The 22,866-nt window shown below is 51.7% G+C and overlaps 1 protein-coding gene across 8 annotated transcripts; it reads left to right on the top strand.

Moving 5' to 3' along the window:
* The first annotated feature begins 1,229 nt into the window (after positions 1 to 1,229).
* On the top strand, positions 1,230 to 21,916 carry FAM110A (family with sequence similarity 110 member A). Of its 8 annotated transcripts, none has more exons than XR_005377722.1 (3): positions 1,230 to 1,498; positions 20,339 to 21,092; positions 21,564 to 21,916. XR_005377722.1 is itself a non-coding variant. In XM_038571876.1 (3 exons), the coding sequence occupies exon 3, from the start codon at positions 11,191 to 11,193 to the stop codon at positions 12,076 to 12,078; it is 888 nt and encodes a 295-aa protein (XP_038427804.1). In that variant the 5' UTR covers positions 1,255 to 1,498; positions 10,068 to 10,221; positions 11,096 to 11,190; the 3' UTR covers positions 12,079 to 12,634. The 8 variants fall into 8 exon arrangements, 6 of the variants coding, with proteins under 6 accessions (XP_038427804.1, XP_038427806.1, XP_038427802.1 ...); XM_038571876.1 differs by lacking the exons at positions 20,339 to 21,092; positions 21,564 to 21,916 and adding exons at positions 10,068 to 10,221; positions 11,096 to 12,634 and having other exon boundaries at positions 1,255 to 1,498; XM_038571877.1 differs by lacking the exons at positions 1,230 to 1,498; positions 20,339 to 21,092; positions 21,564 to 21,916 and adding exons at positions 7,811 to 7,885; positions 10,068 to 10,221; positions 11,096 to 12,634.
* Positions 21,917 to 22,866: the final 950 nt, after the last annotated feature.

Raw genomic sequence — 22,866 nt, 5'->3', positions numbered from 1 at the left:
ATATGTATATAGTAAGTGCTCAGTCAATGACAATCCAAAGAATGAAAGTCTCCATCTGGATTAGAAAACAGGTTGGCTTCAGATTCAACAATGCCCTAGACCCAAACAGTGACTCACAGCTGTGAAATTTCCTCATCTCAAAGGGTGCTTAGAGTTCATTTATTCGAATCCTTTTTAAAAACCTGTGGTTTTTTCCATTGACATATTTAAGTGTTGGAAAGTGGAAAATCCACAAAAGCACAACAAAGAAATGAACTGCTATTATAAATGATTATACATGTGACATTGCAATTATGTACTTAATATGTAGTTATGTGTACATAGTGCTTTGAAACATACTTTTATTTTTATATTATAGTTGCACAGAGAGAGAGGCAGAGACACAGGCAGAGGGAGAAGCAGGCTCCATGCACCGGGAGCCTGATGTGGGATTCGATCCCGGGTCTCCAGGACCGCGCCCTGGGCCAAACGCAGGCGCTAAACCGCTGCGCCACCCAGGGATCCCTGAAACATACTTTTAAAAAGCTTTCTTTGCATTTTCCTCATACTTTAAATATCTTTAACTACATCATTTTTAATGACTGCATTACAGTCATCGGGACTGTGGGGATAATTAAGGGTACCTATCTCAAAGGGTTATGCCATGAGCACTGACCGGAGCTATGTCATGTGAAGAGACCCAGCATTTGTAAAAGGCTAGATAAACTTAGCTCTTCCGCAGGATGGCTTTATATAACCAATCCTTTTTTTTTTTTTTTTTTTTTTTTGCTGAGCATTGGAGTTATTTCCATTCTTTTGCTATGGCAAATAACGCTGGGCTATATTAATCTTTGCTCATATCTTTGGTCATTTCCTTAGTAAAGTTCAGGACTGCTGGGTTTGCACATTTCACAATTTCCCACTGAGCACGTAGGGGAACAGAGAGAGAAAGGGGCTGGCCCGGGCTCACACAGCGAGCTGCAAAGGCGGACCTGGAGACTAGCTGGGGAGCCCAAAGGGCGCCTCATCGTGTTGGGGACCGGGAGGAAGGCCTGGCCAAGGGAGAGAACCAGGCTCCAGAGCGGCGGCGGCCGCGGGAGCAGCAGGCCGGCGGGGCAGAGCGGCGCTGGGCTGGGGGGCGAGGCTGGGCGCTCGCTCGCGGGGCCCAAGCTAAGCGGTCGCCTGGCAACCCAGGCGGCGCGGCGTTCGAACGGAAGCGAGGAGCCAATCAGGATGTCCGGGGCAAACCATTCGGGCGGCGGGGGGAGAGCGGCGAGCTCACTTCCCTTTCCTCTGCGCCCCGGGGACCTCCGGGCCGGCGGGGGCCTGGGGACAGCCTGGTGCCCCGGTCCGTCTCGGGTACGCGCAGCCGCTCGGAGGAGGCCCCTGCGGGCCCCCACGCCGGGTTGGGGCGCACCGAGCCGCCTTGGACGCGGCCATTCCCAGCCCGGGTCCGAGCTGTCAGCCTCTTCCAAGACCCGCACGGGCGGAGCCGGGACTCGCCGAGCTCGGGCTTCAGGTGAGGGGGCGGGTGGTCTGGGTCGGAGGGGGTCCGGTCGCCGAGCGCCTGCTGTATACGTCCTCCCGGCGTCGTACGTGCGGGAGGAGGTGGTACCCCATTTCACCGAGGAGAACGCTGAGGCGCCCGGAGGCAAGTGTCCCATCCCTGGCTGAGAATCCAGTTCACATCTTTCAGCTCCACCTCGAAATCTCCAGTCTGGGTAGACCCAGATTTGCCTGGAGAGGTCCAGACGCTCAACTGGTGGTCAGCTCCTCAGCCTGCAAGGCTGCTATGCCCTGGAGCCCAGGCTGGATCACCTACCTCCTGCGCCGCTCCTGCATTGCCCCCTGGGTGCCCCCTCTGGGCATCTGTCTTCCCTTCTCTAGGACGCCAGAGGTTGGATTCAGGGCTCGTTTGGGGTCCTTCTGCCCACAGGGTACTGAATCGCAGTGCCATCTCAAAGGGCTGTTTTGGGGGATCCGACTGGACCGACGTGTCTTGGTTAGGTGCTAGGTGGGCAGCAGGTGCTTTGGCCCTGGAACCACTGTTAGATTCTTGAGAATCTGCTCCAGGCTGGGGGAAATGGGTAAAGGCAGCCACTGAACGTTAAGCCACTAGTCAGCAGAGACTTTGGAGTTCAGGATGGGGCTGCTGACACCTCTGGCTGGAGCAGCATACGTAGACCAGGCCCTGACTCCTGGGGATGCTCTGGGAACTCAGAAAGAAAATAAGTCTTTCATTTATTCTTTCAACAAATATTTATTGACTTTGTATGCCATGCCCTGCCCTCCCCTTTGTCTATTTTGTTTCTCTCAGTGGCATTTGCCCATCTAATGTCCTCTGTATTTCACTTATTAGGGAGTTGATATCTTCTTCCACTGGAATGTGATAGGAGGAGGGGCTAAGGTGGCCTCCCGGGCAAAATTGAGGGGTGCCAAAACCTCTAATCAAGATAACTAAAGCTAACAGTTATTATTTTCTTAAAGATTTATTTATTTTAGAGAGAGAGAGATGGAGTGTGGGAGTGGGTTGGGGGATTGAGGGTGAGGGGGCAGAGGCAGAGGGGGAGGAGAAACAGATCCTCCTTTTGCAGGGGAGTTCAAGGGGGGAGGAGGGGAAGCTGGATCCTAGGACCCTGAGATCATGACCTGAATGGAAACCAAGACTTGGAAGCTCAACCGACTGAGCCACCCAGGTGCCCTAAAGCTAACTGTTACTATTTGCTGCGTGTTCTGCTGGTAGAGATCAACTCACATGGCCTCTATGGAACACAGTACACCGTCTCTGTCACGATTACAAGCACGTCCTCAGCCCAGCTGTCTCACTTCTAGGCAACGCAATGTAGGTGCAGTGACGCCGCAGGCTGGTTTGTAATAGGGCAGGTCTGGACACACACTAAATGGTCATCAGCAGGGGCTGACGAGCTCTTTATGTTACTGATGTGCCACCACACATATTTTTGGACAACATATATTATTAAGTATATTAATACATATATTAGAATTAATACTATATTAACATTATTAAAACAACATGTATTATTGAGTAAAAAGAGCAAGGTGAATACAGTACACACAGCATGTTGCCATATGTGTACAAAAATAGAAAGAATTTATACTCATTATTGCTTGATCTGCCTAAAATCTCCCTGGAAGGACACACAGTTGTCTGGTTACAGTGGCACCTGCAGGGAGGGGAACTGGGTGGCTGGGGACAGGGGTGGGAAAGAGTTTGTTTTTTACTTCATTCTCTTCATAGTTTTTGAATTTTGAGTCATGGGCATATATCATCTGGTTGCATTATATACATATGAATCATTATAGATGATATATTTGATCATAAGACCAGTGCCCCATCTGTGATCTGTCATTGACTTGCTGTGTGACTTTGGGAAAGTTTCTTCACCTCTCTGGGCCAAGATAAGAAGCCATGATGGCAAACTCAGGTCTGGGAAGAAGGCAGTCCAGGACAGGAAGTGGGCTTGCCCCGGAGTCTACCCCAACCTCCACCTTCACTATCCTTGTGAGCCAGGACCTTCCCTGAGGCTTTGCATGCAGTCTCTGTCTCCACTGCAAGCCCGTTTGTCCTCATTTTGCAACTTCAGGTACACACTGAGGCACAGATAATTGAGCTGGTGGAGCTGAGCTGTCCGCTGGCCGATAGAAGATCAGTGCTTCAGGCGTCTGTGCCCACAGCCCTCCTTCAGTCCGCTCACCTCTCTCTTTCTGAGATGTGTGCAAGTGTGCCCTGGGCAAGGCCCACTGCAAGCAGGTCAGGGCATGAGTGTCTGGGGAGACTCCAGAAATAGCACGGAGCCTGGCGTGGCCCTGGAGGATGCCCAGCTGGGTGTCTCTGACCCGGACAGCTGGGCTGAAATCGAGCTGGCCTGCCCTATTGGCTGGCCCCCTCCCTGCTGCCTGGAGCCTTCCTGATCCTCCTCTGGGGCAGGTGAGGGCCTCCCTGTCTCCACCCAAGTCAGGGCCTGGCTTCTGCCGAATGGAAAGAGCGAAGCAGGTGGAAGGAAGGGGTGGGGTGGGGGGTGCAGAATGTCATGAAAACTATAAACGTCGAAGCCACACCTCTTGCCCCCTCGGTGAGGAATAAACAATCACTGACACCTTCTGAGCACTTACTATGCATCAAGTGCTTTATAAGCATGCACTCATTTAATTCCCTCAATTCTATGATGTAAGGTAGTTCCTGCTGCTATTTTTTCCACCTTACAAAGGGAAACTGAATGCAAGAGAGGTTTAGGAGCTTGGACCAGGTTATCCAGGGAAAGAATGCGAATCTGGGGGGTCTGGCTCCAGACTCACTTTCTTTTTTTGGTAAAAAGTATATAACAGAAAATTTAGCATTGCAACCATTTGTAAGTGTACAGTTCAGCGGCAATAAGTACATTAAGTGCAACCCTCACCACCATCCACCTCCAGAACCTTTTCATCTTCCTAAATGGGAACTCTGTACCCATTGAACACCAGCTCCCCATTTTCTCTTCCCCCAGTCCCTGGAAAGCACCTTTCTACTTACTGTGTCTATGGATTTGACTATTCTAGGCACCTCATGTAAGTGAAATTGTACAATATTTGTCCTTTTTCCCCCAGTATTTGTCCTTCTGTGTCTGACTTATGTCATTTAGTATAATGTCTTCAAGTTTCACCCAGGTTGAAGCAGGTGACAGAACTTCCTTCCTTATAAAGGCTAAATAATATTCCATCGTATGTTCATCTGTACATCTGTTCACTGACACTTGGGTTGCCTCCACCTTTGGGCTATTGTGAATAATGCTACAATGGAACATTGGTGTACAATATCTGTTCAAGTGCTTGGTTTCAATTCTATTGTGTATACACGCAGGACTAGGATTGCTGGATCCTATGGTAATTCTTTTTAAAACTTTTTCCTAACCGCCATCCTGTTTCCACAGTGGCTGCACCATTTTATATTCCCACCCAGAGTGCACAAGCGTTCCAATTTCTTCACATCCTCACCAACACTTGATATTTTCTGTGTTTTGGGGTTTTGTTTTTTGTTTTTTTGCATTTTTGCTTGTTTGCTTGTTTTGATATTGGTCGTCTTAATGGATGTGACATGTTATCTCACTGTGGTTTTGATTTACATGCCCCTAATGATGCATGATGCTGAGCATCTTTTCATGTGCCCGTAGGCCAGGTGTGCACTTTCTTTGAAGAAACGTCTGTTCAAGTGGCCCTGCATGCTTCGATTTGTAAACTCTGAGAGAAGTGGGTCAACATTCTGGGTGTATGGTCCTCGCCCAGGAGCTGGGCACTGCAGTATCACATTTTGGTGGCATTTGTCATGCATAGGCTGGGAAAGAGGCACTGTTACAAGTCCTGTTTTACAGTTGGGGAAACCGAGGCCCGGAACAGTTGACTGTCTTACCCCAAGTCTATAGCTAATCACTGGTGGAACTGGGTTTTGAACCCAAGTAGGCTGGTTCCAGAGTCCATGCTACAGAGGGAGCCATGGTGCTGGTGTAGGGAAGGGCACTGTAGGAGCAGACCCTCAAGTGCAAGGGTTTGGACATGATGTCTTTGGAGAAAGAATAGGGCTCATCTAGAAGTGGCCAGGGCCCAACTTGAATGGGGGGTGACATGAGGCTGGAGGGGAGGAGGAGAGGTGAGGGAAGATCTCGGGTGGGACAGGGGGTTGGGAAGAGGCTTGGTACTGAAGGGCCTTGGTCTTTGAAGTGGCCTGGGTTCCAGTCTTGCTACTTAGTCAATGGTGTGCCTGTCTGCTTGGTCACTGGAGGATGAAAATACAGAAATAGGAAACGAGTGATTGATAAGTGAATATCTAAAATGACAAGGTGGGATAATGTGTGGAAGGAAACAACCAGGTGAGAGACTTGGCAGGAGCCTCAGGGTAGCCAGGGAGGCCTCTCTGAGGAAGTGAGACCTGAAGGAGGTGAGCTAAGGGGTTCCAAGCAGAGGACAGATGGTACAAAGGCCCTGAGGCGGGAAAGGGCTTGGTGTGTTCAGGAACAACAGGGAGCTGTGTGGCTGAGCAGAAAAGGCTGGAGATGAGGCAGGAGTGGAGGGCAGGGACTGGATCTGGAAGGTCTGAGGACCAAGTGGGGAGTTTGGCTTTTATTCTAAGGTGATGGGGATCCACAAGTGGGCCAAGCAGAGCAGTGATGAGATATGATTGTTGGGAAAATATTGCCATCTTGCCCCCATTTTACAGCTGAGGAACCTGAGACTCCAAACCACAGCCAGGAATGCTCCCTAAGGTGGCTTCTCCCTCTGGGGCCCAGAGAGGGAGGCTGTAGAGTCTTTTGGTGAGTGGCTGAAGTCCAACACTGAAAATTCTGTCTCTTCCACCTCTCTCCAGTCCGCTAGACCTGCTCCTGGGTTTATATCCTAGTTCTGCCATTTACCTGCCATAGAACCTCTGGCAAGTGGCCCCACCTCTCTGTGCCTCAGTTTTCTCAACTGTAAAATGAACATAATAGGAGTACCTCAAGGTGAGTGTGAGGATTCAATGAGTCAACATATATAAGGAGCTTAGAATAGTCCAGGTGCAGAGAAACACTTAGAAAATTTCTTCCCTATTATGAAAGTGTTAGTGTTCTTTTGCTTTTACTATTATTGTTGCCTAACTGAGCCCTCTTCGTCTAACCCCTGTCCCCATTGTTGCCTCAGTAAGGGCCAGACAGGGACCCAGCAGAACATTGTAGGGGATGATGGTCTTTAGGCTGACCTCTCTCATTCCCCTAAAACCAGGCTCCAGAGCCTGGAGGAGACCTCAGAGCTGACTCACTCCCAGGGGAAGGAGAGTTGTTCTCTGAGTCACTTCCTGTCCCCTCATAGCCCTCCACCCCAGTCAGGGTGCAGCCCCCACTGGGCGCAGATATGGTTTCCCCAGGGCTCAGGACTGAGGCCAGTGGGGCACTTCCTTCTCTGGGCCTCAGGATCCCAGTGGAAACTGGCCTAATCAAATGTGCCACCTGAAGTGACACAGTAGGGCTTGGGTTGGCAGAGGACACAATCATGTCCCTCCCAAGGATTCATTCCTGCAGTGTTGCAGTCTTCTCATCTGTAAAAAAAAGATTAAATAGTTTCTCCCTGGGGGTGGTGGCGGTGATGGTGGGGAATATCCAGAGACTTACAGGAGTATGGTGCCTGGAACTCAAACATTCTAGTTATTACCATTGCTGCCATCATTAGTAAATGTTTATGGCTGGCACAGAGCTTTTACAGGCACTCTCAGACCCTGACCTGACCTGGAAGGTGAGACTCCCCTCACTTGGCAGAATGGAGGGCCTGAGGGGTCCAGCAACCTGCCCAGGGACACAACTGTAGAAAGGGGTGGCCTTGAGGTTGATCTACAGGGAAAGTGCCCAGGTCGGACTCCTCAGGGTGACTTTGGGCAATTGGCTCAGCCTGTCGCAGTCTCAGTATGCCATTAGTCAGATGCGGATAATAGAGTTCACCTCATAGGGGTTGTTGGGAAGATTAAAATGGGTTAATGAATAGCAGGAACAGCACTTTCTCGTGCCTGGCACAGCCGACATTCATGCCGTCATTGCGGCTGTGAGAGCGGGGGACTCAGTTTTGCCATCTCCAGGATGGGCGCACTTGCCCGCGCAGCGCCGGTGGCCAGATGTGCGCGTGTGGCCGGTGCAGCTGGGGGCGGGGGGGAAGGCCCGGCTCGCGGGACAGCTTCCTGGGTAGGACGGGGCAGCTGGGCCCGCGTCCCCGGCGCTCCTGGGCTCAGGTTCTGCCCCCTGCCTGGCTTTCGTTCTTCCCTTTCGGGTAATAACCTGGGCCGGCGGGTTCACCTGCCCAAGGCAGGCCGCCGGAAGTTGCGCAAACGCGTGTTACCTGAGCTCCAGGTGGGCCGGGCCCGGGGAGCGCTCGGTAGCGGCGCGCGCGCAGCCAGGTATGTGCGGGCCCGGGGCGCGGGGTCGGGGCTGGGGGGCTCCCCGGGCACCCCGCCTTCCTCGGGAAGGCGGAGACGGGTCAGGGCTCCCCTTCCGGCCCGGACGAGACCGCACGCTTCGTGCCGTCAGCGCCCGCACTTTACGAGCCAGGTGGACCCGGCCTCAGAGAGGGGCGGCGAGCCACGGAGCCACACAGCGCGCCGGCGGCTGCGGCCTCGGCCGCGGGGAGTCCCCAGGCTTGCCCGGAGGGGGCAGGGCAGGAGCCGGGCCGCGGATCTGAGCTCCCCCAACCCCGAAGGCTGCCTCCGGGGAAGCTGGTGGGAAGGGGGCAAGGCGGGGCTGCCAGCCCGGGGTGGCCGAAGAGGAGCGCTAACGGCTGGCGCTCCGGGGGCCTTTGTGGGTAGCACTTGAAATACGTGGGTGGGGGCGTCGGCGGGGAGCGGCGGCCTCAGGACGAGCCCCACCCGGGGACTGCGACCCGGGGTTTTAACTCGCAGGAGCCGCCACACCTCCTTTTGCCCACCTGTGAAATGGAGCTTATTCTGATCAGTGTAGGCTTAGCCCGCATCACGTGCCTCCTTTGTCTGCGGCTCGGGCTCCGACCGGCGGTTCTGGAGCGTGCTTGGAGACCGCTGCCGGAGGGGGTGGTCTGCGGGGTTGGTTGGGTCGTCAGCGTCGCCCTAAAAACCAAGGAGCCCAGTTCTTGGAGCGCAGCCTTCTGGCCAGGTGCTGGGAAAGTCCTCGACCTGTTTTACCTCTCATCCCCGCAGAGACCTGGAGGCTCAGGTCTATTTTTAACCGCATCTCAGATAAGGAACCGAGAGCCTAAGAGGCGCAGCTGCTGGAGGGAGGCGCACAGGTGGGCAAGCTGACCAGCGGCCCCCAAGCCGGCGGTGGCTCCTTGCATGTGTCCGGGCCCCCGGGGAGCCCCTGCGACCATCAGGTCGGCCCCAGGGCGTGGGGCTTCTGCCCTGCCCCTGCCCACCTGACCTCCTCCTTCCCTCTGTGTCCCCGGATGGTGCCCGGGAGGGAATTGCCGCCGCCAACGGGTCGGACTGGTTTGGTAGGCGGTGGCCCGAGGAGGTGGGGCAGAGTCTAGTTACCTCCACAGGGCTTGGCAGGGCTGCCTTTCCTGGTAGACCCTTCCTGCCTGAGGTCTCCTTGGGGTCGCTGGAGTGGGGCAGCCTTCCTTTCCCACCACTCCATCCCTTCTACCTGGGCATCAGCTCTGGCTCTAGGCCAACAGCCCCCAAGGTTCTGTTAACTTGCATTGCTGCCTGCCCTTGCAGGGGTCTCAGACTAGGGGCTAGATTGGGGTGGGGAGAGCACATATGCTTGCAGACGTGTTTGCTCCGTCCACACACGTTTTAAAAGTCGTTGTCAGATATGCTAAGATTTAAGAACCTGGTGTGTTGGTGCTCATCTGGATTTCCAGCTTCCTAGCATGTTCCATACCTACCATCTTGGGCACGTATGCCTGCAATACACTGGATGTGTCTCTGGTTTATCCAAGGTCTGCCCTTTCGCACCTTGTCCTCATGGTTGCTGCAATTCAATAGCAGTTTATTGAAACTATTGTGTGTTGAAAAGCTACAGATTCAGTGAGCGAAGAAGACAAACCCCCTGCCCTTATGGAGCTGATGTTGTAGGGGAATGGGAAGAACAAAGAGTAAAATGAAATAAAGGCAATAGATGAGTGAAGTAGGCTTCATATGAATTTGTGTCTTATTTATGGACTCTGGGACCTAGGATGGTCACATCTCTAGTCTCAGTTTCTTCAACTGTAAAATGAGATGATAATGACCCTTCTCACAGGCTTGTTGGAGGATTTCGTGAGACGGTGTCAAATGTCTAGCACACAGGTAGGCATCCCTGCCTTCCCACCCCAATCTAGACTCCTCCTGTCATTCTGGGTGACGATGTGCGGCTTGTCCACTATAGCCTTCTGCTATGGATGAAAATCTCTGATCTGCACTGTCTGCACTAGACTGCTATAGTGGCTGTTGAGCACTTGAAATGTAGTTAGTGTGATTGAAGAACTGAAGCGGAAATTATTATTCAATTTAAGTTTAACGCTAAGGTTGAGTAGTAGCCATTGAATTAGATAACACAGGTGTAGATGGTCTGAATGACAAGTCCTCTTGGGAATTACTGAGATAAAGTCCTCCTCTCATTTTACAGATGAGAAGTTTCAGGACTTGGTCTATGAATTTTCTTCTGGCCCACCTCTGGGAGAGTTGGCAGGGGACACCGTGACTCCAGCCCTTTCTTGGAAAAAGGCCTGGGGCACCAGGTCCTGCTGCTTAGGTGATCATATGGACACGTGTGCACCCAGGTGTGGGCCCCCTTGCCAATGAGTCCCTGTCCTAGCTGTCGGTAGATCCAGGGTCTTCTGGGTGCTCTCCAGCAGGGTCTTGGGATTGTGGTGGGCATTTCTAGCTTCTCTTGGAACAGCATAGCTCAGGGCTGACATTTTAGCTGACAGACATCCATGGATCACTGTGGGCCTGGCACTGAAGTCCCATACTGGAAGTTGATAATTGTCTGCACGTCACTGGGATAGGGGGTGGGGATTTTTTACACTCCTCCCCCACCAGTTCTACTGCTATGCCTGGGGCCTGGCATGTCTAGACGGGCAGCTTCCTGCCTGGGTGGGTAAGAGTAGGAGGTGGTACCAGGTTCCCTGGGGGCAGTCCAGGTGAGGCGTGGGTTTGGAGCCCTTTCTCTGGGTCATCAGGTGCGCCAGCACCTCCCTGCTAGAAGCAAGGGGGTAGAGCTACCAACTTGCTGGGTTCGCTTAATCAGGTCGATTGAGCATCCTGCGCTTCAGTTTCCCTACCTGCAATAATGGGGCTGTTAAGGGGACCACTGAGGTTAAGTTGGCTGGTGCCCAGCATAGGGTCTGGAGCCCACTTTGCTTCCTTTAAAGCGTGCCTTGCCCTGTCTCTTCTGCCCAGGCTGCTTTCCTCTGTCTTCTTTGGCACTTTTTTTTTTTCTCCTCTCTGCCTCCGCTGAGCTTGGTCCTCTGAAAAGGAGGCGCGGATGTGGGTGGGGCCACCCTTCAGGGGTGGCTTTCTGTATGCTGATTGGCTCCCTGTAAGCCAGGGGCGTGGCTATTACCTTTTAATAGGGAAGGCGTCTTCGGCCCTTTCAGTCTTGGCTGAGCCTTTGTCTGAGCGTGCTAAACCTCTTTCTTTCCTCCCCTGCAGCCGTTGCCGGCCTCCAGCTGCCAACTTTCTGCCTGGATCTTTCTCCTCATTTCTCCTGTCTCCTCAGACCGAAGCCCTTGGGGTATGTAACAGTCATGCCCGTGGACACACTGACTCCAGGAGCCCGGGACACCCCTGCCCTACCTTTCCGCCTGCGGACCAAGGTCCCCGGCTACCTGCTCCGGCGGCCAGCAGATGGTGGAGCCCGGAAACCTAGTGCTGTGGAGCGCCTGGAAGCTGACAAGGCCAAGTATGTCAAGAGCCTGCATGTGGCCAATACCCGCCAGGAACCTGTGCAGCCCCTGCTGTCCAAACAGCCACTCTTCAGCCCTGGGACTCGCCGCACCGTGCTCACACCTAGCCGCCGAGTCCTGCCTGGTCCCGGCCGCCGGCCCCAGCTGGACCTGGATATCCTTAGCAACCTCATCGACTTGTGTGACAGTCCCGCATCCCCAACTGAGGCCAGCCGTACCCCTGCACGGACAGAGGGAGCCCACCAGGCACCCCCAGCCACCCCTCCACGCCCGCCACCGAGTACGGCTGCTGTCCGCCGAGTGGATGTCCGTCCCCTGCCTGCCTCACCTGCCCGGCCCTGCCCATCACCAGGCACTGCCACTGCCTCCAGCCCAGCCCGGCCCCCAGGTTTGCAACGCTCCAAGTCGGATTTGAGTGAGCGTTTCTCAAGGGCAGCAGCTGACCTGGAGCGATTTTTTAACTTCTGTGGCCTAGACCCGGAGGAGGCACGGGGGTTGGGTGTGGCCCATCTGGCACGGGCCAGCTCAGACATCGTATCCTTGGCTGGGCCCAGTGCTGGGCCTGGCAGCTCTGAGGGAGACTGCTCCCGCCGCAGCTCTGCCACCGTTGAGGAGCGGGCCCGGGAGCGCGTCCCTTACGGGGTGTCGGTGGTAGAGCGCAACGCCCGTGTGATCAAGTGGCTGTACGGGTTGCGGCAAGCACGGGATACCCCAGCAGCTGAGGGCTAGGCCTTCACTGGACTTGGCATTTGCTACAGGACAGATCTTAGAGGGGCAACTGGCCCCTTGACCTCTTCAGTATCTATTCCCTGGCTTGGGCAGACCAGAGGTTGTTACCTTGTGTGAACCTGGCATGGGGGCAGAACTCAGAGGCTGGACCAGCATCCATCTGGCAAGGACTGACCTTGGAGAGAGTTGCCTCTTGACCTTGGGCCACCTTCTACCCCTCACATGTAGGGGTTTTGACACTAGCCCTGCCTGGTTCTTCTTGTGGGTTTGGATCCAGGGCACTCAGCCTTCTCCACTGAGAGTGAAGGACCAAAGGATCTTACTAGGCCTGTCTACCTAGCGGTTCTGTTTCCTTCTTCCTTGGCCTCTAACCTTTGCTGACTTCCTCTTCCTTTCCCAGTGGGCCCTGGTTCCCTGGGAACTTGGCTGTGGGTGGGGGCAGGGCCGTGGCGGCCTGGCCTACCTAGATGGGTAGACTACAGGAGGGACTAGTAGGAGTCTGTACCACTCTGACTTCCCTCCCGTTGGTTAATAAACACAAATGCTTGTTTTTCAAGTGCTGGGTCATCAGACTTTTTTTGTGTTCACAAGGGAAAGGGGTGGGAGAAGTCTTGGGATAGGGCCTTCCGAATACCATAATTGTTTACCCCAGAATCTGGTGGGGCATGAGGTCAGTGGTGGGTCTGGCCACAGAGTGAGTCTGGGTAGAGCCAGGAGTGAGGTCTTTCCCCTGCATCAGGAAGGGGACCTGCAGGGGAAGAGCTGATGGGGGCATGAATCCTTCCCACTGCTGCCCTGTTCTCAAGGGGGGCAGGAAACTCCACACAAAGTCTGTACACAGGCTTGTAGATTGGGGGCTGTAAGCAGGAGTTCTTAGAGGAAGAGGGACAACTTGGGGCAGACAGCACAGAACAAGCAGCCTTGCCTCCAACTCTGGGTGAGCCTGGGTAAGCCAGTCTCCCTCTCTGGGCCTCAGTGGGAGAGTGGGGCAGCAAGTCCTCAGGGGGCTGGGGGAAGGGGAAGGATGGCTGGCATTGGGCTGTGAGGTCCTCCAGGCTGCTTCCCTGCTGGGAGATGCCCCTGGCCTCTAGTGCAGCCAGGCGAGGGCGGGTCACACAGGGCACACACGGTGAAAGCCTGGGTGGCCTCTGCCCACCCCCGGGGTGGGAGCGGGGAGGGGCTGGGCGGGGCTTCCTCTCCTGCAGGCTGCCTTGGCTGCAGCACTCAGAAACAGGAAGCTCTAATGGGGGCCCTGGTGACAGGTTTGATGTAAGTTTTATTTTAGGCATAAAGAGGAGATTTCCGTTGGGCTGTTGACAAACATCCAGGGCAGCCCAGCTGTTTGTCTGTCTGTCTGTCTGTCTGTCTGTCTGACAGTCTATGGTCAGCCCCCAGGGGATTGGGCTGGGCCTGGGCAGTGCAGGGGAACAAGGGAAACTGGGTTATAGAAAGTGGTGCTCCAGCTCATGAGAATGGAGTCCACCCCCTTCATGATAAGGATGGGGAGACTGAAGCACAGGGGCACCCAGCAGGTCTGACGATGCAGGAGTTGAGTCTCTTGGTCCCCCCTTTAAGGAGTGATGGGGTCGGGAGGGATAATCCCGGCAGGCTCCACAGAGGAGGTGCCCTTTGAGGTGTCAAAGACCAGCTCCTCCAGTCAACCTGGCCTGAATTCTGTGCTAAGTGTTGCCCCTCCCTGGGAGCTGCCAGCACCCCAGAAGCCCAAGTGGATGTGTTGGCTGCATTTAAGATCACAGGACTGGTGGGTGATGGGCCGGGAGAGCCCTTGTTCCTGGAGGAGGTTAAGTTGTAGGTGCAGACCCTTCACACTCACCTCGTCACTGAATCTTCAAGGTGACCTTGCCAGGGTCTGTCTGAGAACAGGAGGGGTCGTGGCTTGGGGGATGACACAGAGCAGGTCTGCATTCCAGCCTGGGGTCACACCCACAGTCAGGGGCACTCTGGCTCCTCTCTTCTTTGTCCTGGGTCCTGGCAGCCTTTCCTCCTGTCACTTTATGGAGCATCTGCTGGGTGTCCAGCTATGAGTATGATAGGTGTGGGTCCTGCCATATTTGGTGGATGTGAGTGGGCAGTTCATCAGCAAACACAGAGTTGTATCATGTGGAGCAGGGACTCCTGCCCTAAGACCAGACCTGTTGCCAGGAGCTGGGGCTGGGGGTGGTCAAGAGGGCACTGGGAGAGTCTGTTGGAAAGAGAGCAGGGAAGCATTCTTGGAAGTGGAGAAGGTGTTTCCGGGTCTCTGGTTCCACAAGGGCTTCCCTTCTACCAGGATTCTGGAACCTATCCGCCTCCCATGTGGGGGATCTGTGGAGGGAGCGGCTGGGGGCCTCTGCCAGCCTTAGGGATCTGTGGGAACAGCCCCTCTATTGTTCTGCCTTTAGTGGAGTGTGAGGGACAGTGAGCATTGAGGGCCAGCAGCTGCTGCCCCATCCCCTGGGGCTGCCTGGCTTCCATAGCAGCGCCCCCAGGCCAGACTGGCCCCAGCTGCCCAGCCCCTAATTAGGCAGAGATGAGATCTGCTCCCAGATCTATTTCCCAGCAGCTAATTATATACACGTGGGCTTGGAAGCCCAGCAATCTGGCTGCTCGCTCCTGTCATGAAGGTGTGATGGGCCCCTGGGAAAGGCACCTGTCCCCGCCTGCCAGGCCTCAGTCTACCCTTTTGGCAGAGGATGGGATGTAGCTAGAGGGCCCTGTTCCTTTCCCTGGTGAAATGGTTCTGGTTCTGGTTCTGCTACAGAGGCATTCAAGGGGACCAGGGAGAGGAGACACCCATCCTGCTTGACACCCTGTGTCCAGGGCAGCAAGGAGCGAGTGAGGAATTAGTCTACCGGGCCCTGACTCTAGATCTCAGGGTAGGTGAGGACATATACAAGAGTATGGTGATAGCTGCCCCTCAGGTAGACATGCATGTAGGCTTAGAGTTGTGTGGGTCTTCCCAGGTCCAAGACAGAACACCCCATTCAGGTTTTTTTTTTTCAGATAGTGCATTCATATATTTACCCCAGCACTTTATTAAGAAAATTTTCAAACTTAAAGAACACTGGAAAGAATGATACAGCAAACACTTACATATCCACCTACTGGATGCTCAGTTCTTACTATTTTGTTAAATTTGCTCTACAGGCATCTATCCATCTATACATCAATTAAGACAACCTATTTTTTGAAGCTTTACAAAGTAAGTTGCAAACATCAGTACACTTCCCCTTAAAGGCACTTTAGCATGCATACCACTAGAGCTCCATTAGAGCCCAATATTTGTTTATGATTCTTTTTTCCCCCTGTGTGTATGTAAAATTTATATCTGGTGAGACACACAGATCTTAAAGGTACCCTTTGCAGAATTTAGACAAATGTATACTGTTTCCCAAACTCCAGCCAGGATATAGAGCAATGCCATAACCATGGAAAGTTCCCTCATGTTCCATGTCTGTCAATTCCTGTCCCTAGCTCATGGATACATCTATGTATCTGTATAAATTAAATAGTACTAATAAGAAACATTTTCTCGCTGTGTCCTTCCCACTCCTGATCCGTTAAACAGCCACATTCAACTCTTTTAACTATTTCTTCTGGTACTTTCTTCCATATTTTTAAGTAAGATGCTTTCTTGTGGTTTTCTGGATTAATTTTAGCAAATATTGCCTTGAATTTCTGGTCTGATGTCTTCACAGTGTCGCTTCTGTAACCTCACTGCCTGGATTTGAATCCCAGCCTTTACCCTTCCTGGCCATATGACCACAGGCAAGTGACTTAACCTCCTTGTGCTCAGTTTCCTCACTTGTAAAATGAGAGTAATAAGAATATTTGAGCTATTGGATTGTTATGAGGATTCAACATGTAAATGCCTAGAATAATGCACCAGAATAATTATTCTGGCTGTGGTAAAAAATGTTTTTTTTATAATTATTATTATCAAGGAGGGATTAACTTTTCTCACCCTCCTATCCTTTCAATCTACATTTATTACAATTTTCCATTAAGTGAATATTTAGTGTTATTTATATTGTAACTATGCAAATATTGTTTCCTGCCAAGCCAAATCGCATATGACAGTTACATTTCCTTTCTTGTGAAACTCTTGGTTTTCCCTGGAGTTACTATCAGCCTTGTTTTTCAGTCCTGTGGTTTCCTCATAACCAACTCATCCTTAATTCTCTGACATCTTCAGTGTCCCCATAGTTATACACAGAAAGTAATGTATTGGTTCCAACTTCCTTCCTGAAATTCTTCAAGTGATCTTTAACACCACCCCCACTTAAAAAAGAAGTATGACCAATTTTTAAAATAGAATATCAAGCACATGTACAATCTGTAATATGAGCATTTGTGAGCATCCCCTGCATATCCCTGCTGGTGGGTTTCTAAGAGGGATAAAAACTGAAGCTGTGACCCCCACTGCCAGGCCTTTCTATGTACCCATGAGGATCTCTCAGCACCATCTGTTCACTGTGCCAACCTCTGGCTCATTTTGCGCTTTTACTTTATGTATCCCTTTGTTCAACTAAAGGCTGCTGAGTCCTTTTCCATGCCCTATATTGTGCTGGACAGCACCAGGGATGTAGAGCTTGGGTATTGTTGACTTACCCATTCCCAGAATATATTTACATTGACATGTGAACCTGAATAGTGGTCTGAATAGAGGTGTGTGTGGGGTTGGGTGATGGCTGGGAATATCTTCTGCAGGTGACCTGTAAGGGGTATGTCTATGTGGGTGCTGACAGATTACCTGTAGGAGGCCATTTACATACACTTCGTGCATATGTGTATGTGTATGGGTGTTGTCTCCACAGTGTATATTCACCGATTATGTGTATTAGTTAGTTTTTGCTGCATAACAAATCTCCCTAAGCCTAGTGGCCTAAGACAATTTATTTGTCCACAATTCTTCAATTGGTAATTTGGACTGGCCTCAGCTGGGTGGTTCTTCTGGTCTTACCTAAGCCCACTCATGTGGTTGCAGTCAGCTGGTCTCAGAGGGCTTCATCCACATGTCTGGCAGTTGGCAGGCTGGGGGGTGCTTCCAGTCACCTCCATGAGGTTCACCCCCATGAGGCCAGCTTGGGCCCATTCACATGGTAATCTTGGAGTACCACGTTGAGCAAGAGAAGACAAGCAAGCTCCAATGCACACAAGCTTTGGAAAGACTCTGCTTGTGTTGTGATTACTAATGTCCCATTGGCTAGACAAAGTGATGTGGCTGAGTCAGATTCAAGGAGTTGAGAGATAAACTCCATCTCTTAGTCACATTGCAAAAGGGCATGAGGACAAGCGTGGAGGAATGATTACAGCCATTTTTCAATTTAGCATGACCTATGTGTGCCAAGGGAAAGTACCCAATTGTGCAATCAGAGAAACCTGGATTTCTTGGTGCTGCCTCCTACTTACTATCTGTCCTTGGTCAAGCTACCTCACCTCTCTGAGCTTCACAAACTGGATGAAAGGAGACAATCTTTGTAAAGTGCCTGTGCCATTCATTTGTTCATTAATGTAACACATATTTGTTAGCGTGAGGCACACCCTGCGACACCATAGTGAGCGAAATTAACCAGAACACCCGCCCTTGGAAAGCTCAGTCTTGGTTAAGGACAGATCTTAATTGGCCATCCCAATAATTTTATGGTCACTGAAATTAGGTCCTGGAAGGAAGGAGGGATTGCTGACTTGACCAGGGAGGTTTAGAAGCCTGAGCTATTTGAGCTGAGATATGAAGGATAGGTGGGAGTTAAACAGAAGAGGGGATAGGAATGGAAAAGCATTTCAGATTGAAGGAACCATTTGTGCAAAGGCCCTGTGGTGAGGGTAGATTCTAGAAACAGAGAGAAGGTGAATGGGGCTGAACCTGGAGTACAAGGGCCAGACCATGGAGGGTGATGAGAGCCTTTGAACAATGTGAGGGTCGATCTTGCTAGACAGACTGAAAAGAAACCCATAGGTCTAACTATGCTTTACACGGCCATCATGACCTGTATTCCTGTTACCTTTCTCACTTCCCCTTTACCTACTCTCTATAGCCACCCTGCCTCCATGATGTTCTGGGAACACATCAGACACATTCCTACCTCAGGGCCTTTGCACTTGCTGCTTCCATTGCCAGTGTGTATCCTACCCCAAATATCCATATAACTCATTCTCTTACTTCATTTTGGTCTTTGCTTACATGTTACCTCCTCAGAGAGACCTTCTCTGACCCACCCACTTACTGCCCTCTCTACCTAAACCATTAGCATCCAGAAGTCACTGGTTCCCTATCCTGGTTTATTTTTCTTGCTAGAAAAAATACATATCAGCCCCTGACTCACAGTAAACAGAGGCCATGTGACCTATTTCTTGCCTCTGTCTCTTACTAGAACGCAGCTCCAGGAAGCAAGGATTTGACTTAGGCTACGGGTCCCTGGGGAGCAGTAAGTAGGTAGTCCACAAATATTTGTTAGATGAAAGAAAAAAGGAGTAGAGGAGTGAGCGAATGGCATCTAGGAAGGAATTGGCTTCTGGAAATTAGGATGTCTGGGTTCAAGCCCCAGTTGGGTGACCTTGATAACTATTAACCTTTCTGTTCCTTGGTTTCCCTGGCTGTGCTGTGCGGCATTTTGGTCTCCAGGCAGGTTCTGTGGAGGCAACAGGGCCCTGTGGAGGAGGAAGGGAGCTGGAGCCCTCTCCCTGGCCCTCCTGGGGATGAAAATAGCCTAGTCCAGCCTCTAGGTTGGCCCCTACCCTGACTATGGCATCTAGCTGGAGCCAGGGGGCTCTGTCTGGAGCCTGCCAGCCTGGCGCTGGGCTGGGATCGCAGCTTCCTGACAGCTGGGCCAGGCAGCCCCGAGAGGTTCTTAAGGGCAAACCGGGCCTGTTGGATGTCCCCAACCCCCCTCCCCACCTATCCCTCCTCCCTCAGAGTCCACTGGCAGGCTAAATCCCTTAATCCTCTACATGCTTGCAGCCTTTGCAGCTCACAGAACTTTTTCTTGGTCTGTGTCTAATTGCACCCTGCACAGTAGGGGCCTTACCATTGGGGACACCGAGGCTCAGAGAGGACAGCTGCCTCATTGGAGGTTACAGGCTTGCACGTAGCGCAGTTAGTAATGGAACCCAGGTCTGGCCCAGTCCTGCCCTGCCAGAATGTGTGTGTGTGTGTGTGTGTGTGTGTGTAAGCACGCATGTGTGCTTATATGTGTGTGCTGGGGGTGGCATGACTGCCATTGGGCTTTATTACCTGTCCCCTTCCTTCACTGCTAGCCCCTGGGTCTCTGGTCTTTAATTAGGGGTGGTGGTTAGTATCACCTAAAGCCAGGCTCCAGGGTTCAAATCTCACCCTCCTAACTACTTCCTACCTGGACTGTTGGGTCTCCCCATTCCTCCACCTCTGTGTCCATCATGAGGATAAATTCCTTAATCCTGGACATTATCAGGCCTAACTTTATGCGTTGACTAATTTAAAAAATTAATTAGTTGCCAGTTTTAAGTATTTAAACCATTGGAAGAACCACATCAACAAACCAACTAATGCACATCTATGAGGCCCCAAGCACCTACTGTGTGTCCAGCACGGAACAAAGTTCTCATTCCTGGCAGAGAGTGCCACTGTAAAGTGGACTTCAAAGGAGCCTCAGGAAAGTGAATCCATGTACCAATGTCACATGGCCAGGGAGGGCAGAGGCAGAGAGGGAGGTGAGTGGGGGGTTGTCGAGACCCCAGCATTCACCCCCACCCCCCGGGCTCCTTGAGATCCAGTAGTGTTTATTCAGGCAGGTGTGTCACTCTGTGTCTGGGTCTTGGTGTTCTTCTTGGCAAAATGGGGTGGGGCAGTGTGAATGGAGAGGGCCTGCCCCAGCCCCAGGCGCAGAGGGGCTTGGTCCAGCCCATGAGTACCCCCGCACCCCAAATGTGGGCTCAGTGGGACCAAAGCTTCCAAGTTCTCATGAGAATCAAGATCTCAAAAATCAGGGACACCTCAGTGGCTCAGTGGTTGAGCATCTGATTTCGGCTCAGGGCATGATCCTGAAGTCCCGAGATCGAGTCCCACATCGGGCTCCTTGTGGTGAGCCTGCTTCTCCCTTTGCCTGTGACTCTACCTCTCTCTCTCTGTTTCTCATGAATAAATAAAATCTTTTAAAAAAATCTCAAAAATCAGTAGGTAATTCTCTCATTGCTTAAATGTGGGTAAGTCACTATTTACATGTAAAAATACCCCTGTACAAAGTGTATATAATGTTATTTATTTCGTCATTATTTGTAACAGCGAACAATTGAAAACAGCCATCAGCGAGAAGTGGGTGAACCCACTTGGTCCCAGCCACACAATGGAATCCCAGGCAGCCACAGAAAAGATGCCGTGAGTGTTTGTGACGTGGGATGGCAAGATGCCTGGTTTGGTGAACGAGCAAGGTGTAGGACGGCATGCACGGTGTGCTACTGTTTTTGGAAACTGGAATAGCTGTCCACGTACTCTCCTGCTGGCATAAACTCTCCCTGGAGAGTTACACAGTGAGCACTGCATGGTGGCTGCTGTGGGGGAAGCAGCTGGCTGGAGGCAGAGGTGGAGGGGGACTCACGTCCGCACTTTTGTAACTTTTGAATTTTGAACCCTGTGAATGTGTTACCTATGCAGAAGAAAAGAAAGAAGTTTAAAACAGGGAAATACAGCAGAAACAAGACATCTGAAACAGAAAGACATCAGACCTGCACGTCTAGTCCCTATCCCCTCGCCTAGAGTAACCACAGGCCACATTCTGGGTTTTGCCCAGCTTCATTTTGTGGCTCCACCCTCTACGGTAATATTTTGGTTTCCACACGCACAGCGCCCACGGGAAACGCCAACCAATGGGCATCAGGTTCTGAGCTGGGCAGCCTTCCAGGGTTGGTGGTGGGTATGACACAGCTCCAGGATGGCGTTGTCCAAATACCTGAGTGATGACGCAGCCCCGGATGGAATGATGACACTTCCCACAGTCTCACAGGCCCTACTGGTCTGGTGTTTGTCTGGCAGCTTCCAGGTGGGTGTGTGGATACTTTCAACAGCCATTCCCATTAACTAGCTCTGAGCCTTCAGGGACTAAATCCATCCATGTGTCATCCATCCATCTATTTATCCATCCATCCATCCATCCATCCATCAGTCCGTCCGTCCATCCATCCATCCATCCATCCATCCATCCATCCATCCAATATTTAGTAAGTACCTACAATATGCTCCGTACTCTTCAAGGCACTGAAGATAGAGCAGAGAACAAAACAAAAGTTCCTGCTCCTGTGCTGTTGACATTCTAGTGGGGAGAAAAACAATGCATGCAAGGGTGGAAATGTGCTGGAGAAAATGAAGCCAGAAAGAGAATTGGGGTGGGGGGATTCTAGGTTTTTTTCTTTTCTAATGATATATAATCGACATACAACAATGTTGACCCATTTTGGATATGTGGTTTGATGAAATTTGACAATTATATACATCTGTGTATCCACCTCTACAGATGGGTTCTAAAGATTTCTACCATCCCAGAAAGTTCCCTCCTGCCTCTTTGTAGTCCATCGTGACTCCCACCCCACTTCCCATCTGCGAAACTGCTGGTCAGTTTTCCTTCATGAAAAAGGATTGGACTTGTCTTTTCTGTGGTTCCTGGAGATGGCATCTAGCTTCTTTCACTCAGTGTAATACGTTTGTGATTCACCCATGTTGTTGTGCGTCTGTCTCTTTGTATTGCTGAGTAGTCTGTGGTACAAATGACGACCAATGTTTTGTCTATTCATCTAGCCTATTGATGGACATCTAGGTTGTTTTCACTTTTTGGCTTTTAGAAATAAAGCTGCTATAAACATCCCTGTACAGATCTTTGTGTGTTCATATACTTGCATTTCTCTTGGGCAAAGGCCTAGGAGTAGAGTTGCTGGGCCTGGTGGTAAGTGTATATTTAACTTTATTAGAAGCATAGATTGTGCTTTTGTTTTTTAATTTTAATTTTTTATTTTTTAAAGATTTTATTTATTTATTTGAGGGAGAGAGAACATGATCAGGGGGAGAGGGAGAGGGAGAAGCAGGCTCCCTGCTCAGCAGGGAGCCCGACCCCAAGATCATGACCTGAGCCACCCAGGCATCCCGGATTGTGGGCAGGCTTCAGCAACCAGATACCATTTCAGTAGAGACTGGAAAGAGGCAAGGGGAGCCTCATGGATAAGACTGTTGTCAGCAGAGGAACTGGGCAGAGGATGTACCTGCTGTGTTTGAGGAACAGCGTGGAGGCCAGGATGGTGGGAATGAAGTGAGGGAGAGAGGGCTAGAATGCAGGGTCAGTGTGTAACAGGGCTGGATGGGCTGAGGCCTGTAGGTCATGGTGAGGACGTTGGCTTTTACCCTGAGAACCCATGGGAGGTTTCTGAGCAGAGGTGGGACGGGATCAGACTTGTATTTGAACATCTTCTCCCATGTCAGGCTGCTGAGTGGAGAATGGGCTGCAAGCAGTAAGGGAAGAAGTAGGGAGGCCAATGAGGAGGGTACTGCAGCAGTCCTGGCCGGAGATGAAGGAGCCAGACTGGGCTAGAGTGGGCAGAGGGTGAGGATGGTCAGATTCTGGGTCTGCTCAGAAAGTGGAGCCAACAGGGCAAGTATTGGATGTGGGAGGTGAGGGAAAGGGGACATGAAGGGTGATGGAATCTGAGGTGCCCTCTAGGAGCTGAGAGTGACTCCTGCCCCAGCCAGTAACCAGCAAGGAAATGTATGCCTCAGACCGGCAACCACAAGGACCTGAACTTTGCTGGCCACCCGAATGACCCTGAGCC

Source organism: Canis lupus, chromosome 24, assembly GCF_011100685.1.
Source record: "Canis lupus familiaris isolate Mischka breed German Shepherd chromosome 24, alternate assembly UU_Cfam_GSD_1.0, whole genome shotgun sequence".
In the NCBI taxonomy this organism is placed as follows: Eukaryota; Metazoa; Chordata; class Mammalia; order Carnivora; family Canidae; genus Canis; species Canis lupus.
Note: the sequence above shows the minus strand (reverse complement) of the source record. Positions and strands in the feature narration are given on the sequence as shown.

Coding starts and splice junctions, on each gene's coding strand:
- FAM110A (XM_038571878.1), top strand. CDS start 11,191: ATGCCCGTGGACACACTGACTCCAGGAGCCCGGGACACCCCTGCCCTA.